At 42.1% G+C, this 14,426-nt stretch overlaps 1 protein-coding gene across 15 annotated transcripts in view; it reads left to right on the top strand.

Annotated features, from left to right (window-relative positions):
* HDAC4 (histone deacetylase 4) overlaps positions 1-14,426 on the top strand; it is a 612,734-nt gene that overhangs the window by 416,534 nt on the left and 181,774 nt on the right. For all 15 annotated transcript variants that reach the window (XR_009155364.1, XM_058185449.1, XM_058185442.1 and 12 more), the window contains 2 exons: positions 4,862-4,995; positions 8,908-9,028. Coding sequence is in view for 14 of the 15 variants with exons in the window: in XM_058185449.1 (XP_058041432.1) it covers positions 4,862-4,995; positions 8,908-9,028 (255 nt within the window). In the remaining variant the exon portion in view is untranslated. The remainder of the gene's footprint in view (positions 1-4,861; positions 4,996-8,907; positions 9,029-14,426) is intronic.

The raw sequence follows: 14,426 nt of genomic DNA, 5'->3' as shown, positions 1-14,426 counted from the left end.
ATAGAAAAGAAACTAACTTTCCTCTCTTCCTAAACGCTAAAGCTGTTGCACATAAAAAACAGAGGAGCTGTGATCAACTATTACAGCCACCATTTTGACAATTTTGTTGTACTGTGGTCTGTGGACACCCCCACTAAATGCAAGCATGGGATAAACTGAGCCTGGTTTGTTCTCAATCTTTAAGTGACCACAAAGTACTAACAAAAGTGGCATTTGATCACAAGGCAAGGAGGCATTGAGAAATGTTTCCCGTTTTGCATTTGAGCATCTAAGAAAAGACGGGAAAGGAGAAAGGGAAAGAGGAAAGACAAAGAAAAAGAAAGCGGGGAAGAGCAAAAAGAAGGAAAAAGAAGGAAAGAGGGGAAGGAAGAAGAAAGAAAGGAGAATGAAGAGGGAAGGAAAAAGAAGAAAAGGGAAGGAAGGAAGGAAGGAAGGAAGGAAGGAAGGAAGGAAGGAAGGAAGGAAGGAAGGAAGGAAGGAAGGAAGGAAGGAAGGAAGGATCCTACCCAGACCCACCCAGGCCAGCACAGGTGTCCCCTGACACGAGTGATGTCAAACTGGCCACAAAGGTCAACCACAACCCTGATGCGACCCTCAACGAAATCAGGTTTGACACGCCTGGTCTATATCATTCTGGACAAATTACTGTCTAATCTCTTCTTAAAAACCTCCAGTGATGGAGCACCAACAATTTCTGAAGGCAAGCTGTTCCACTGGTTAATTGTTCTCACTGTCTGGAAATTTCTAATTCGTTCTAGGTTGGCTCTGTCCTTGATTAGTTTCCGTCCATTGCTTTTTGTCCTGTCTTCTGGTGCTTTGGAAAATAGGTTGATCCCCCTCCCCTTTTCTTTGTGGCAGTCCCTCAAATATTGGAATGCTACTGTCACCCCAGTCCTTCTTTTCACTAGATTCATACCTAATTCCTGCAACCGTTGTTAATATGTTTTAGCATCCAGGCTCCTAATCATTTTGTTGATCTTCTCTGTACTCTTTCCAGAGTCTCAACATCTTTTTTATATTGTGGCAACCAAAACAGGAATCAGCACACTGCTGACTTATATTTAAGTGGTTGTCTACTAGGACGCCTAGAGTTTTCTTGCAGTTGCTGCTATTGAGCCAGGTTCCACCTATTCTATACCTGTACGTTTAGTTTTTCTTGCCTAAGTTTTCCTTACTTTTTCTTGCCTAAACCTTAGGCAAGTTTTCTTTCCTAAACCTTACTTTTCTCACCATTGAATTTCATTTTGTTATCATGTTTCCCTGAAAATAAGACAGGGTCTTATTTTCTTTTGACCTAAGTGCTTGGCCTTATTTTCAGGGAGGTCTTGTTTTTTTTTGAGGTGCAGGAGGCGCAAGTTCGCCATACCTGGGGGTGTCTGTGTGTGTGAGAGTGAGAAAGAGAGAGAGATATCTGATCTAACCCTAACCCCCCACCACAAATAGATGTGGATACCTTGGGAGGGGTGGGGTAGTTAGGGATCTTTCTCTCTCCCCCTCCCTCTCTCTCTCACACACACAGAGTCTTTTTCTTGGGAGCTCTGCACAGACATACATCCCCGGATTGCAAAGCTGAAGGCTTTGGATAGAGCATTTGGTGGATGTGCACCGGTGCTTCAATCCCAAGTAAAGAACGATCACCAGGAAAATGGGGAGGATTTTGCCTCTTATTCTGTTCTCAGTCTGTGCTGAGCTCCAGAACAGGGTAAGAGGCAGGAAAATCCCCCCTTCCCATTTTCAAGCCATTCGCAAAAATGCCCCATTCTGAGCCTTCAGCATTTTCCAGGATTGCAACAAGGTGGCGGTGGGACACATCAGGACAGCGCTGGGCAGCCGCTCGTCGGTAGGCCACTCTCCTGGCCAGGTCTGGGCGTGAGTGGCACTGGCAGGCAATGAGGTGCACAACCGGCGCGAAGAACAGGGTGGAACAATGGAAATTCCGGTGGCAGAGCAACACAGCTGCTCATCAGCTTTTCGTCCCTGCGGCTGTGCATGCGCTTCCAGCAATGCTTCCCAGGACTCTGCACCATGCTGTTGGCCTGGCCACACCACTGGGTTTGCTAGGGTTTGCAGGAGCAGCCTCTGCAAGGCCATTCCATGTGGATGGCAGGTCCGTGTGGGGCACGTGAGGCATGTTCCCCTCATTTCCCCTCCAAGGAAATGGCGGGGACCGGCTGTGCAAGCACTTCAAATGCATTATACTGTATACTGCACGAATCAAGAAGAGGGCCGTGAAAATATTTGCAGATCCCTCGCATCCTGGACATAAACTGTTTCAACTCCTACCCTCAAAACGACGCTATAGAGCACTGCACACCAGAACAACTAGGCACAAGAACAGTTTTTTCCCGAAGGCCATCGCTCTGCTAAACAAATAATTCCATCAACACTGTCAGACTATTTACTGAATCTGCACTACTATTAATCGTTTCATAGTTCCCATCACCAATCTTTCCATGTATGACTGTATGACTATAACTTTTTGCTGGCAATTCTTATGATTTATATTGATATATTGACCATCAATTGTGTTGTAAATGTTGTACCTTGATGAACGTATCTTTTCTTTTATGTACACTGAGAGCATATGCACCAAGACAAATTCCTTGTGTGTCCAATCACACTTGGCCAATAAAAAATTCTATTCTATTCTATTCTATTATTTTCGGAGGAGGGCTTATTTTAGTGCATGCACTCAAAAGCCTGACCTGGCTTATTATCCAGAGAGGTCTTAGTTTTGGGGAAACATGGTAGATAGGGCCCAGTGTTAAATATGTCGGGATCCTTCTGGAGCTTGATCCTATCTTCTGGGTGTTCACTATTCTTGCCAGTTTGGTGTCATCTGCAAATTTGATGAGTTCTCCTTTCTATTCCCTCGTGTAAATTGTTTATAAAGATATTGAACGGTACTGGGCCTAAGACAGAACCCTGGGGAATCCCACTACTTACTTTCCTCCATGTAGATGTAGTACCATTAAGGACTACATGTTGTGTACGGTTTGTCAGCCAGTTATAAATCCATCTGGTGGTAGTTTTGTCTAGCTCATATTTTTCTAACTTACTGTCGAATCTCAGTTCACTCTGAGCCTTAATTTTTCTGACTTTGAAGATTCAGGCTATTTGTTGGTGTTTTGCCTTAGTTATGTGTCCATCTTTCCATTTTTAAAAAATATTTATCCTTATGATCCTTCTCAGATCAATTGGCAGCAACAATTGCTTTTCTAAGATCATTGCTGAAGTCTTTCCTCTTTGGCTTTGTATTAAGACACACTCAGTGTTGGAGACCAAGAAATTCTTAAAACTTTGGCTTTTATAGAGGTAGTTACACTTGCTAATGATCAGTTGGTCAACAGCACTTGATTAACAGTACCTCACTTCTATTTAGCCTCCTCATACCTATGAAAGCAGTAAAGGTGTACTTAGGTTGTTACAGATGGATTTTTTGTTTTTTATTTCTTTTTGTAAAATAAATGATGATATGGTATAACATGTAATGTCTGATGTTGTATTTATCTGCTTTTAAGACCTGCTAACGAGCAGATGATTTTAGTATGTTCTGATACATAAAACCATAGAACTCAAAGAGGGTTTACTTTCTTTTTCACACTATTGTAGTTGCTTGCCTTATATTACTGCGTAAAAAATTAAAGAGATTTTCTCCAGTTTTAAACTATGTTCTTTTTTAAAAACTAACAGCAATAGTAAGCAAATTCTAGAATACGATAGGCCTGTGAAATAGATCTGGAAAATGAGTGTTTCACTCTCCAAATTTAGAAAACTTAATTTCTAAATTTAAGAAATGTTAAAAGGTTTGCATAATATAGAGCTAAAGAAAACAGTTTTTCTTGTTTTCGAAAAGCTTTCTTCATATGTCATCAGGATAGTTCTCCAAATAAAAATAGATTCTACCTAGTCTCCACCTCAGGCAAACGGGCACAACAATCCAACATCTGTATGCCTCCTGGTATTTATATACAGTTGTTATGTTCTTATATTTGTTTACCACCTGAAATCACTGTATGGGGGAAATGGGCAGTTTCTAAATTTAATCAGTAAATAAATCTCCCAAATGATGTACCTATTCATTCAGAGAAAATGCAGCACTATCCAAGTATATTTTCTGCTCTTGGCAAGAAAAAGAAGGTGGAAAATAAGTGGAATTTTTCATCATGCTAAATCATGATTTAACGTATCTCAGCCAGCCCAAAATGTTGTTGTTGTTGTTGTTGTTGTTGTTGTTGTTGTTGTTGTTGTTGTTGTTATTATTATTATTATTATTATTATTATTATTATTATTATTATTATTATTATCTTCAACAATAATAATGGTTGCGCCCTATTTTCTCTTAACATTGTGCTGGTGCTGTGGTTAAAATGTAACTGACTAATTCTGCTGACTGCCAGCAGTTCGATTTTAATTGGCTCAAGGTTGATTCAGCTTGTCATCCTTCCGAGGTCGGTAAAATGACAAACCGGATTGTTGGGGGCAATATGCTGACTCCATAAACCACTTAGAAAGGGCTGTAAAGCACTATATAAGTATAAAGTAAATATAGTATTGCTATTGCTATTGCTACTTTCTTGTTTAAATATCAGAGAAGTTCTGGAATTGATGGAAATAAAATAAATTGGACTCCAAAAAGTTAGAACTTTTTATTTTCTCTTAGCACTGTTAGTAAAACTGTGTTTACATATTTATTTTGAAATTTGCTATTTCAAATTATACTTTTCCATATGCATATATAAAGTATAAATAACATATCCTTATGCAACTTTATAGAGAAATAAGGTCATTGGAGAATTTGTTCACCTTGTCAGTAGAAGTAAGATTGTAGCCTGAATTAATTCATATCCTTTGATGCAGGCCTTGTATATGACACCTTGATGCTGAAACACCAGTGCGTTTGTGGAAACACAAACAGTCATCCAGAACATGCAGGGAGAATCCAAAGCATTTGGTCACGGCTTCAGGAAACAGGTCTTCGTAGCAAGTGTGAGGTAATAGATAAACTAATAGAATGGAGGGACAGTGGCTTTGGCAGCTTAATCTCTAGATGTTACAGCAGAAATTTCTGAACTACATCACTGCTGACCATAGTTGTTTTACATGTAAATTATCAAAGAAAGAGAAGACGTGTTTTCTGTTATTCCAGGTATATTTTTAAATCTTTTATTCTGTGATTCAAATCCTAGACTTGAAAAAAAAAAAACAATTTAGGTTAGGGGTTGGCAGCCTTCTTCAACATATGGCTCAGAAGCTATACTGCCACTTTTCTGGTAGACTTATTGCTCTTCCCACACTGAGATTAAGCCATTGACAAAATGACTGCTGAGAAGACAGTGGTCCCAATGCCTTGCACAGAGGTGAATATATTTCTTTTGGAACTATGGATGATACTGGGTATCAGGCCACAGGTTGCCAACTCCTGCTTATACATATGATATTAAACAATCTGTGCCAATTGATTCATTTCACCCGCCATAGGAATATAGGTAGTGAAAAGAAAACCCGTATCTCTCAATTACTAGTTCCATGGTTGAATTGGTCTTATATTTCAATAATTCAATTATTGAATTACTGCCTTTTGAAAATTCCGTTTTCCAGAAGTCACTGCCACTGAATTTGTTGACAGTGAGGTAATGCATTTCAAGCAGAGATCTTAGTTTCATGCCAATTTAAAGACTTCTTTTGATGTAATATTTGCCAAGTTATTCAGTAAGTGTTGTGATTCAATTAGATAAAATCACTTTCAGTTTATGAGGCCTGAATATATTGACAAGACACTTACGGTTGTCTACCCTATGATATGCTCCCTTGACCCAGGGATGAAATGCTACCAGTTTGGGCCAGTTCACCCAAACCGGTAGTAAAAAAAAACGTTAAAAAAAGTTCTGATGATCAGCTGAGCGACACACGATCGTCGGAACTTTTTTTTTTTTTACTTTTTAAGCATTTTTTTACTACTGGTTCTGGCAAATAGGTAGTAAAAAATGCTTTAAAAAAGTAAAAAAAAGGCTCGGACAATCGCGCGGCACAGCTGTGATCGTCAGAACCTTTTTTTTAACTTTTTAAAAGTATTTTTTACTACCTATTCACCCGAACTGATAGTAACAAATGCTTTAAAAAGTTTTTAAAAAGGTTCCCAAGATCATGCGGCACAGCTGATTCCCTCCCTGCTGTTCTCCTTAACTTCCCAAGTCTCCTTTTGGCACATACCATGCATGCGCATGCAGCATGCATTTGGTGCAAAGTGTGCATGCACATGCACTTGGCGCGCAATATGCATGCACCGCCAGTGAACCAGTAGCACACCACGGCCTTGACCCCTCCCTAATTTGGCTCATTGGAACCACCTGGGGGAGGCTTGGGGGGGTGGGTCTTCCCTGGATCCAGAGGACTTTGTCAACTATTGTCCAGTTACTGGGGAGTTTATTTGGGATGAGTGCTTGAGAGGGTGATAATTATGCAGCTTTATATGTATTTGGAAGACACCATTTATGTCAGCCTCTTCAATCTGCTCAGCCTGGTTTGGGTACAGAATCAGCTATAGTATAGATCACAGGTGTCAAACTCAAGGCCCGGGGGCTGGATTCAGCCTGCCGGATGCTTAGATCTGGCCCATAGGACTACCCTGGAAACAGCAAAGGACCAGCCTGTGGTGCTTCTGCCAGCGAAAGCAGAGCTCAAGAGGGCCACGCCCCCCCATCTCCATTTTCTCTGGCAGAGGGTTGCAGGAGGCGGTCGCAGCCAAAAACAAAGCTTGGGAGCCCGTTTTTGCTGGCAGAGCACTCAGGCCACCACAGGTGCCCCCAACATGAGTGACTTTGAGCTGGCCATGCCCACTCTGGCCCCTCGAGGTCAAACACAACCCTGATGCAGCCCTCAATGAAATTGAGTTTGACACCCCTGGTATAGATGAACTCTTGCAGAACAGACAGGGGTATATGACTTTGTTGAAGCTGCTTGATTTCACAATAGATTTTAATCATGGTATTTTGTAAACCATCTCTGTGAGGTAGGTAAGGATTGGGAGCACTTGGTTAAAATGTTTCCAATTCTACTTCAGGGATAGTCTAAGAAGTCTTAGTCTTGATGGCTGTGGTGTACAACCTGGCAGCTATGCTATGATGTCCCACAACATATCATTTTGTCCACTATGCTATTTAACATACATTTGTATGTAGCTTTTGCCAGTGTAGGATCACATGATGGCTAGGAGTGTCTGTTGTCATCTTAGGTGGTATAGTAACTACACTATTTCCTACAGAAAAAGTAACAGGCTCTCTGTTACTGTGAACAGCCTTCACATTTAGATTATAGTGGGGCTATTTTTAACATTTCTTCTGGAAGGTTTAGCTGCTTATAGAATGTAACTAATAGATTGCTGTGGGGCAACTGGCTACTCACATGCAAATGCACTGGCTGTCAGTGAGTGACCAAGCCAGGTTTGTGATATATAAATAAATAAATAACTTGGGACCAGAATGCTGGTCAAATTGTCCCTTTCTTCCATTTCCAATAAACAGATTTCTTTATTTCAGCTCCTTATCAAGCTCCCTATTCAGTGACATTGGGTTCCTTAAATTTCTTTCTAACATTGTTTGTGACTGCACTATGATTTCAATTCCCTTCAAGAAGTTCCAGCTGACTACTACACCTTTAAGATTTTAATGGGATCTTTCTTATTTATTTTATTTAATCAATCTTGATTGATTAAAACTGGGCCTTCTAACATTTATGTTTTGACTTTGACTGTTTTTATCAAACATTTTTGTTAAAAATTAAGAAGTTTAACAAATGCACCAAAGATAGTGCCACTGGACACATGTTCAGGTAAGTTCAATCCTAACGGTGGTGCTATTTCACTCCTATCTTATGTCTTTCACTTTGAAACAAGGTGCAACCATTTAAACCTAATGTTACACAGGTGAAATTCTGAATTGTATATTTTATATGATAACCATATAAAATAGTATTTCATAAAGGCTAGAAAACTCCCTTTTCTCTTAATTGCAATAAAGTGTTGTACAATGCCACCTCCTTCCTTCCCCAGATAATACAATTGGCATAAACATTTCTGCCAATTTCTAAATAGAGCAGCTGTATGAAAACATCACAGGTGGTATACATGTCCCTTGTCTTTCTTCTACATTTAAGTTAAATATGGTTTTTCCTTGGAATATTAGATGATAGGAAATAACTTTCATTCAATCACTTATGGAGAGTGGGAAACTTGGCTTTTAAAGGAGATTTTTCTATTCTAGACATCTATAAGGTGTCTTCCATTTATGCATTCATCAAATATTATAAAGCTGACCATGCATTTTCTTCTTATAGCTTTTGTCCAGAAGATTCTTTAGAAATTCTGGGATTAAAGTCCCTGATCTTGTTCTGCCACCCTTAATTTTTCTATTATGTCTATAATGTCTTTTTTGGAAATTTTGGAAAAAATGTACATTTTCTATAATTTCTCTTCTAGAAACCTCTAGAAGGGGTTAGGATGGCATGGAGGTTAATAGCCATTTGTTTGTATAATTTTGATGTGGCTAATATAGCCATTTCCTCCTCCTGACAGAGGTGGTCTTGCCTTATAAGTACCAGAAGATAGTACCATTTTTAAGTCAAAGAATGTCCACCTCACTCCATGAGGTTCCTAGAAAAAAAATTGTGGTAAGAATATTCTTGTTTTTCTGTTTCTGAAACAGCAAGCATCCTAAAATTCTTTATTTTGCATTCAATTGTTCAAAATTTCAAAATTAAAATAGATAAGTTTTGTGAAGTCAGTGCATTTCTAATATAATCTCTTTGGTCAGTGACAATTTTGTACACCTTTATTTATATTTTTCTATTTGGGATGCTGCTTTTTCATCAAGGGAAATAAAATTTCACTGCTTCTTTTTCTCTTGTAGTGTATCCGTGGAAGAAAAGCAACTCTAGAAGAATTACAGACTGTTCATTCAGAAGCACACACGTTAGTTTATGGTACTAATCCTCTGAACAGACAGAAATTGGACACCAGGAAACTGTTAGGTACAGAAAATGTTAGCTGCTTTCCAGTTGTTCATTTTGATTTGGGAATCTATAGATATAAAGCTCACTTAATCTAAGAATCAAGATCTTGTATGTTTTGGTACATTCTACTTGACAAGCTTTCCCATAAAGGCATGCCTTTTGCAATTTATTTTTCCTTTTAGGGACATTTTATTTATACATGGTACTCTTCATTGAATTGAAAATCATACACAGTATGCAGGTATATTTTTCTCTGGTAGCCTCCAGTCCCCTAATCATCTTTGTTGCTCTTCTCTGCCCTCTTTTTAGAGTCTCAAATTCTTTTTTACATCGTGGCGACCAAAACTGCAGTATTCCAAGTGTGGCCTGACCAAGGCATTATAAAATGGCATTAACACTTCAAGTGATCTTGATTTTATTCCTCTGTTTATACAGCCTAGAACTGTGTTGGCTTTTTTGGCAGCTGCAGCACACTGCTGGCTCATATTTAAATGATTGTCCACTAGGATTCCAAGATGCTTCTCACAATTAGTACTATTAAGCGAGGTATCACATATACTGTACCTGTGCATTTTGTTTTTCTTGCCTAAATATAGAACATTACTTTTTTCACCATTGAATTTCATTTTTTTAGATAAGGAGTATTAGGCATGTTCTCTGCCTTGAGTTATTTATAAAAACAATAAAGATTGGATTAAAAATGTTTTAAAGGAAAGCAAAGATTAACCAAATATTAATAATGGCATAGTCCTATTAATATGGTCTTAAAAAGCATGAAATATATGTTAATTATTCATGTTTGGGATTCATGGACTACTTTCCCCTCAGCCTATTAAAACAGGAGTTGTATGTCACATCAAATGACTTAGTATTGAGCTGGACTGGGCTTTTATAATCATATTTTTCAGAGTTTCCCAAGCTTCTTGAGTTGAACTCCCCTTTAAGATTTTCATCCATGGGATCCTTCCAAGCTTTCTCTGAGTTTGTCAAAACCTACTCTTTTAAATTCTAAGACACTGGTTTGATTATGTTCTGTTGCTTGAATCTTTATTGTATTGACTTGTAATATAACATGGTCACCTCCGCCAAAATTCTTTTGAAATTGTCTGACCTACAAATCGTTGGTTCTGTTCCTCTAAGTCAGGGATGTCAAATTCAATTTCATTGAAGGCTGGATCAGCATTATGGTTGCCCTCAAAGGGCCAGGTGGGTGTGGCAGGGTAGTCACATGACTGGGTGGCCGTGGCCCACTCAATATCGCTCACATCAAGAGGCATCTGTGATGGGCCAGACAAGGCTGGAAGGGGTGATCCAGGGTGTATGCCAAAGCCTGGGGGGTCAAATGGTGCTGGGGCATTGTGGGGTGGCAGCCAAACTGCCTGTTTGATTTTAAAATGGAGTCCAGGAGCAGAGGCAACAGCTGAGAGGTCAAAATGGGAAGCCCCTGCCCATTGCTGTCTGCCCATTGCCCGTGGCAGCTTCCCATTTTCACCCCCCTCCCCATTGCAATCCATGCAGTACTGTTCGACCTCTAGGCACCCTCCTCAGCCACACATGAGCACTGATGCCCTGCAGTTTGTACAGTACTGTAGTGCAAAATCACACGAGATCAATAGCACGAGATCTTGTGCTACTAATCTCGCACTACAGTAGTTTAGACTTCTGTTCTCTGCGAACTGAGGCTTGTACCAGATCCGGCCAAAAAGTGTTTGCAAGATGACAAGATTTGGGGGCAGTGAAATTGCCTTGCTTGAAGTCTTCCATTGGCTTGAAAATGCCTTTCGCACTGTTCCAGTCTCGGCACGAAGAGCATTTACATGGAAGGTTTCAAGCAAAATGATTTTGCTGCTCCAAAGTCTCATTCGGCTTGCAAACGCTCTTCACACTGAGACTGTGACAGTGCGAAAGGCATTTGCAAACCATTGGGAGGCTTGAAGCAAGGGATTTCATTGCCCCAAAGTCTCATGGGCTTGTAAACGCTTTTCATGCCATCTCAATCTTCCTCTGCGCTCAGGAAGGAACGACGGCAGGGGGAGAGATTGGCAGCACTCCTGCCAGCTGTAGCTTTCCCATGCAGGGGCAGGGCAGTCCCAGTGAAAGGGGGCTGTGAGGCCAGGCTGGTGAGCAGGGCATGGAGTTGCTGGTGCAGGCAAGGTGCTGATCTACAACTTGTGGCAGCCATCCTGGCCTGAACACAATCATCTGACCCGCACGGCTGCCCTGGAGCAACAAGAGACCACCCCACTGCTTTGGCCCCACCCCCTGAGCATAAGCATAGGAGACAGAGAGCGTGTCCTGGATAAAAGGGGAGTAGTCAGTACAAAACCGTCCCCAGGAATTCCAGGCCCCCCGTGCACTCACCACCTCCTGTAAGCAAGCCCAGGTGGCAGGGTGGCCTCTCAAGTCAGATCTAAAGCTGGCCACATTCAGGTCAGGATACCCGCCACCAGGTTGTAGAATAGATCAGTGCCATACCCGCACCAGAGCCTCCATGCCTTGCTTGTTGGCCTGGCCTTGCAGTCTGCATGACTTCCCTTTCACTGGGACCATCCCCCTTTGGAAAGCCACAGCTGCAACCCTGACCCAGGTAAAGCAAATGAGGACCGCTCTGCACATGCCCAGAGGGTCCCTCGCCAGACACCCAGACTGTAGTCTCACTCTGATCTACCCACCCAAGGGCTGGACCGGGGCACAGCCCCTCCAATTCAGCCCAAACTCACCTCTGCCTTGTGGCACCTTCCAGATGCAATGACTTGTAGCCTCACCATGGACACCCCTGCCAAGCCCCATCCACTGCATCGGAACGCAAGGCGTGAGGCAAGGTTCCAGCAGCCTTTCCTCTGCCCGCAGATCAGGAAACCCGAACCAACCTGTTGGGTTCAAAGGACGTGGCTGTCAAATTCCAACTAATGTATCCATAGAACTGCGAGGCAGATAGATTCCTCAAAGAAAAATTTATTGGATACATCGTATTGGCACAACTGGTGAAAACTGATTCTGAAAGTTCCCATGGTTTTCACCTAATTAAAAAGTGAAAGTTCCCTCTTCCCTCAAGTCATCAGTGACATTATCCAATAGATGTGCTGGCCGGTTGCTTGGTTACCCCACTCCTCCTCTCCCCAGCATCTGTTGAAATGTCCTTGGTTCCCACAGGAAAACTTTTTGTTTTGACTACAAACTCCAGCTATCTATTTCCTTCCCCTCCCTGTCTCTTCTTCTGCCTTGTTGCAACTGTGAAGCCTCAAAGATGGCCTTAGCCAGGTTGGCTTCAGGGTTGACAGTTGGATCCCCTTAACAGATGAGAAGCTCCTGAAAAAGAAAAGAAACCACATACAGGTTAATCAGTGCTCCAATTACCCACCTCTTCCTCCCCCCCCCCGGAGGTCCCTTTGGTTTTTGAGGCTATTTTTTGTTTGACCAACCTTTATATCCCAGCTCTTTACCCACCTAGCTTCAGAGAGCGGGTATCTCTTCCATTGTACTAAGTATTGCAACCTCCATTTGTACAACCTGGATTCTAAGATTCTCTTTATTTTGTGTTGCATTTCCCTTTGTACTATGATCAACTGATCATAGTGGCTGCCTGGTCTACTGGCCTCAGCTGGGAGTCTACCTCCAGCTTTAGCAAGCTGCTGTGAAAGATCGGATGCATATTTCCTAGTAGGCGGGGTTTTTTTTAACTAGTAACCCTATTGGGAAAGGCCCTATGCACTTGGGCCCTAACTTCTTATAGGGGTGTTTTAACCCCATAGGTAAACCTTGCTTCCTATCTGGAAAGGTTTCTGAGAAGCTCAATGTTTATCACCTTGCACTTTATGGGTTTTTGCCACTTATTGAAGAGCTCGCTTCGTATTTTCCCAGACTTTTTTTCAGGGACTCCATCCATTTAGTTAAAGACATGGAAGAGGGTGGCTCCCTGGGGAGCTCTGGCATGGAGATGAATTCCATGCCACTGGTGGTTTGGAAAGGGATTAAACCAGTGCTACTATGCACCACATTATTATATGCCACTTCTGCAAAAGGCAGTAATTCTGCCCAATTGGTTTGTTGGTAATCTACATAGCATCTTAAATATTGTTTAACCATGGTGTTTGCATGTTCCTCGGCCCCATTAGTACTCAGATGAAACACCGAACTCAGCCCCTGTGAGGACCCAATGGACCAAATAAATTATCTCCAGAACTTCACTGTAAACTGGACCCCCCCCCCATCAGAGATGAATCTATGAGGAATACCGTGTACCCTATAAATAAGTTTTATGAACAATTTGGCCAGCTTGTGGGCTGACGGGAGGCTGGAGCAAGCTATGAAATGGACTTGTTTCAAGAACATGTCTATTACGGTCCAAATGACCATGTTCCCCCCACTCTCAGGGAGCTCTACTATAAAGTCCATGGCAATCTCTTCCCAAGGCTAGGATGGGCCTGCCATTTGGAGCAACCTTGGGAGCTTCCCTGGTTTTTTCTTCATCGCCACACAAGTTGCACAACTTTTGACATAATCTTTGATGTCTTCTTTCATTCTTGGCCACAAAAATTGCCTCCTGGATAGGTGCAAGATTTTATTTATTTATTTATTTAATTAGATTTTTATACCGCCTGTTGTGACCCAGGTTCCTGGACCCGGACTCCTGGACTCGGATGATTCAGAAAGTGAGGGAGAAGACCTGGCCAGCCCTGCTTCTCTTGAGCCCTCTCCCTCCCTGGCACCCACTCAAAGGGAGGAGGAGGGGCCGGCAAGGCCTGATTCTCTGGAGCCTTCTTCTGATTTGGCAACGCCCCAAGAACAGTTTTGGAGTGATGCAAGACTGCGCAGACATGACCGGCGCGTGCAGCAGAAGCAGCGTTGGGATAAAGCCAAGTAATGATTGTCATGCAGTGACATCTGCAGAGACTATAAATAGAAGGCGGGACTTCCTGGTTTTTTGTCTTGGACAAAGCAATGAATTTGCGTGGGCAAACTGTATCAATGGAGGGAAGAATATATTCGTGAGTAATTCTGGCCTTATCTATAATTTCCTCGTTATCTCCAGAAACTTGGCAGGCCCATGGGTAGACGTGGCCAGGACATCTATCTATGTAAATAAATTAGAAAAGGAGGCCTCTGACTGACTCTTTGCTGGGAGTATTGGGGGGAGGGAAACAGAACATTTTGTCCAAGACCCCGACTAAAACATCTTCCACCAAAGATGGACCAGCAGCAGGTACAGCAGCAGTTACAGCAGCTACAAGCGGCTAATCAACAGCTCCAGCAGCAAGTGGCTCACTTGGCAGGCCAACTTGCTGCCGGGAATGTGCCTGCAGCCCCCCCCGCCCCCGTCCTCCCACTCCTCCTCCTCGTCGCAAGTGCCCGATAACCGTGCCGGATAAGTTTTCTGGGCAGCCTGAGATGTTCCCGACCTTCTTGGGACAGTGCC

The sequence above is a fragment of the Ahaetulla prasina genome, chromosome 1 (assembly GCF_028640845.1).
Source record: "Ahaetulla prasina isolate Xishuangbanna chromosome 1, ASM2864084v1, whole genome shotgun sequence".
Classification (NCBI taxonomy): Eukaryota; Metazoa; Chordata; class Lepidosauria; order Squamata; family Colubridae; genus Ahaetulla; species Ahaetulla prasina.
This window is presented reverse-complemented; position numbering and strand designations above follow the sequence as displayed.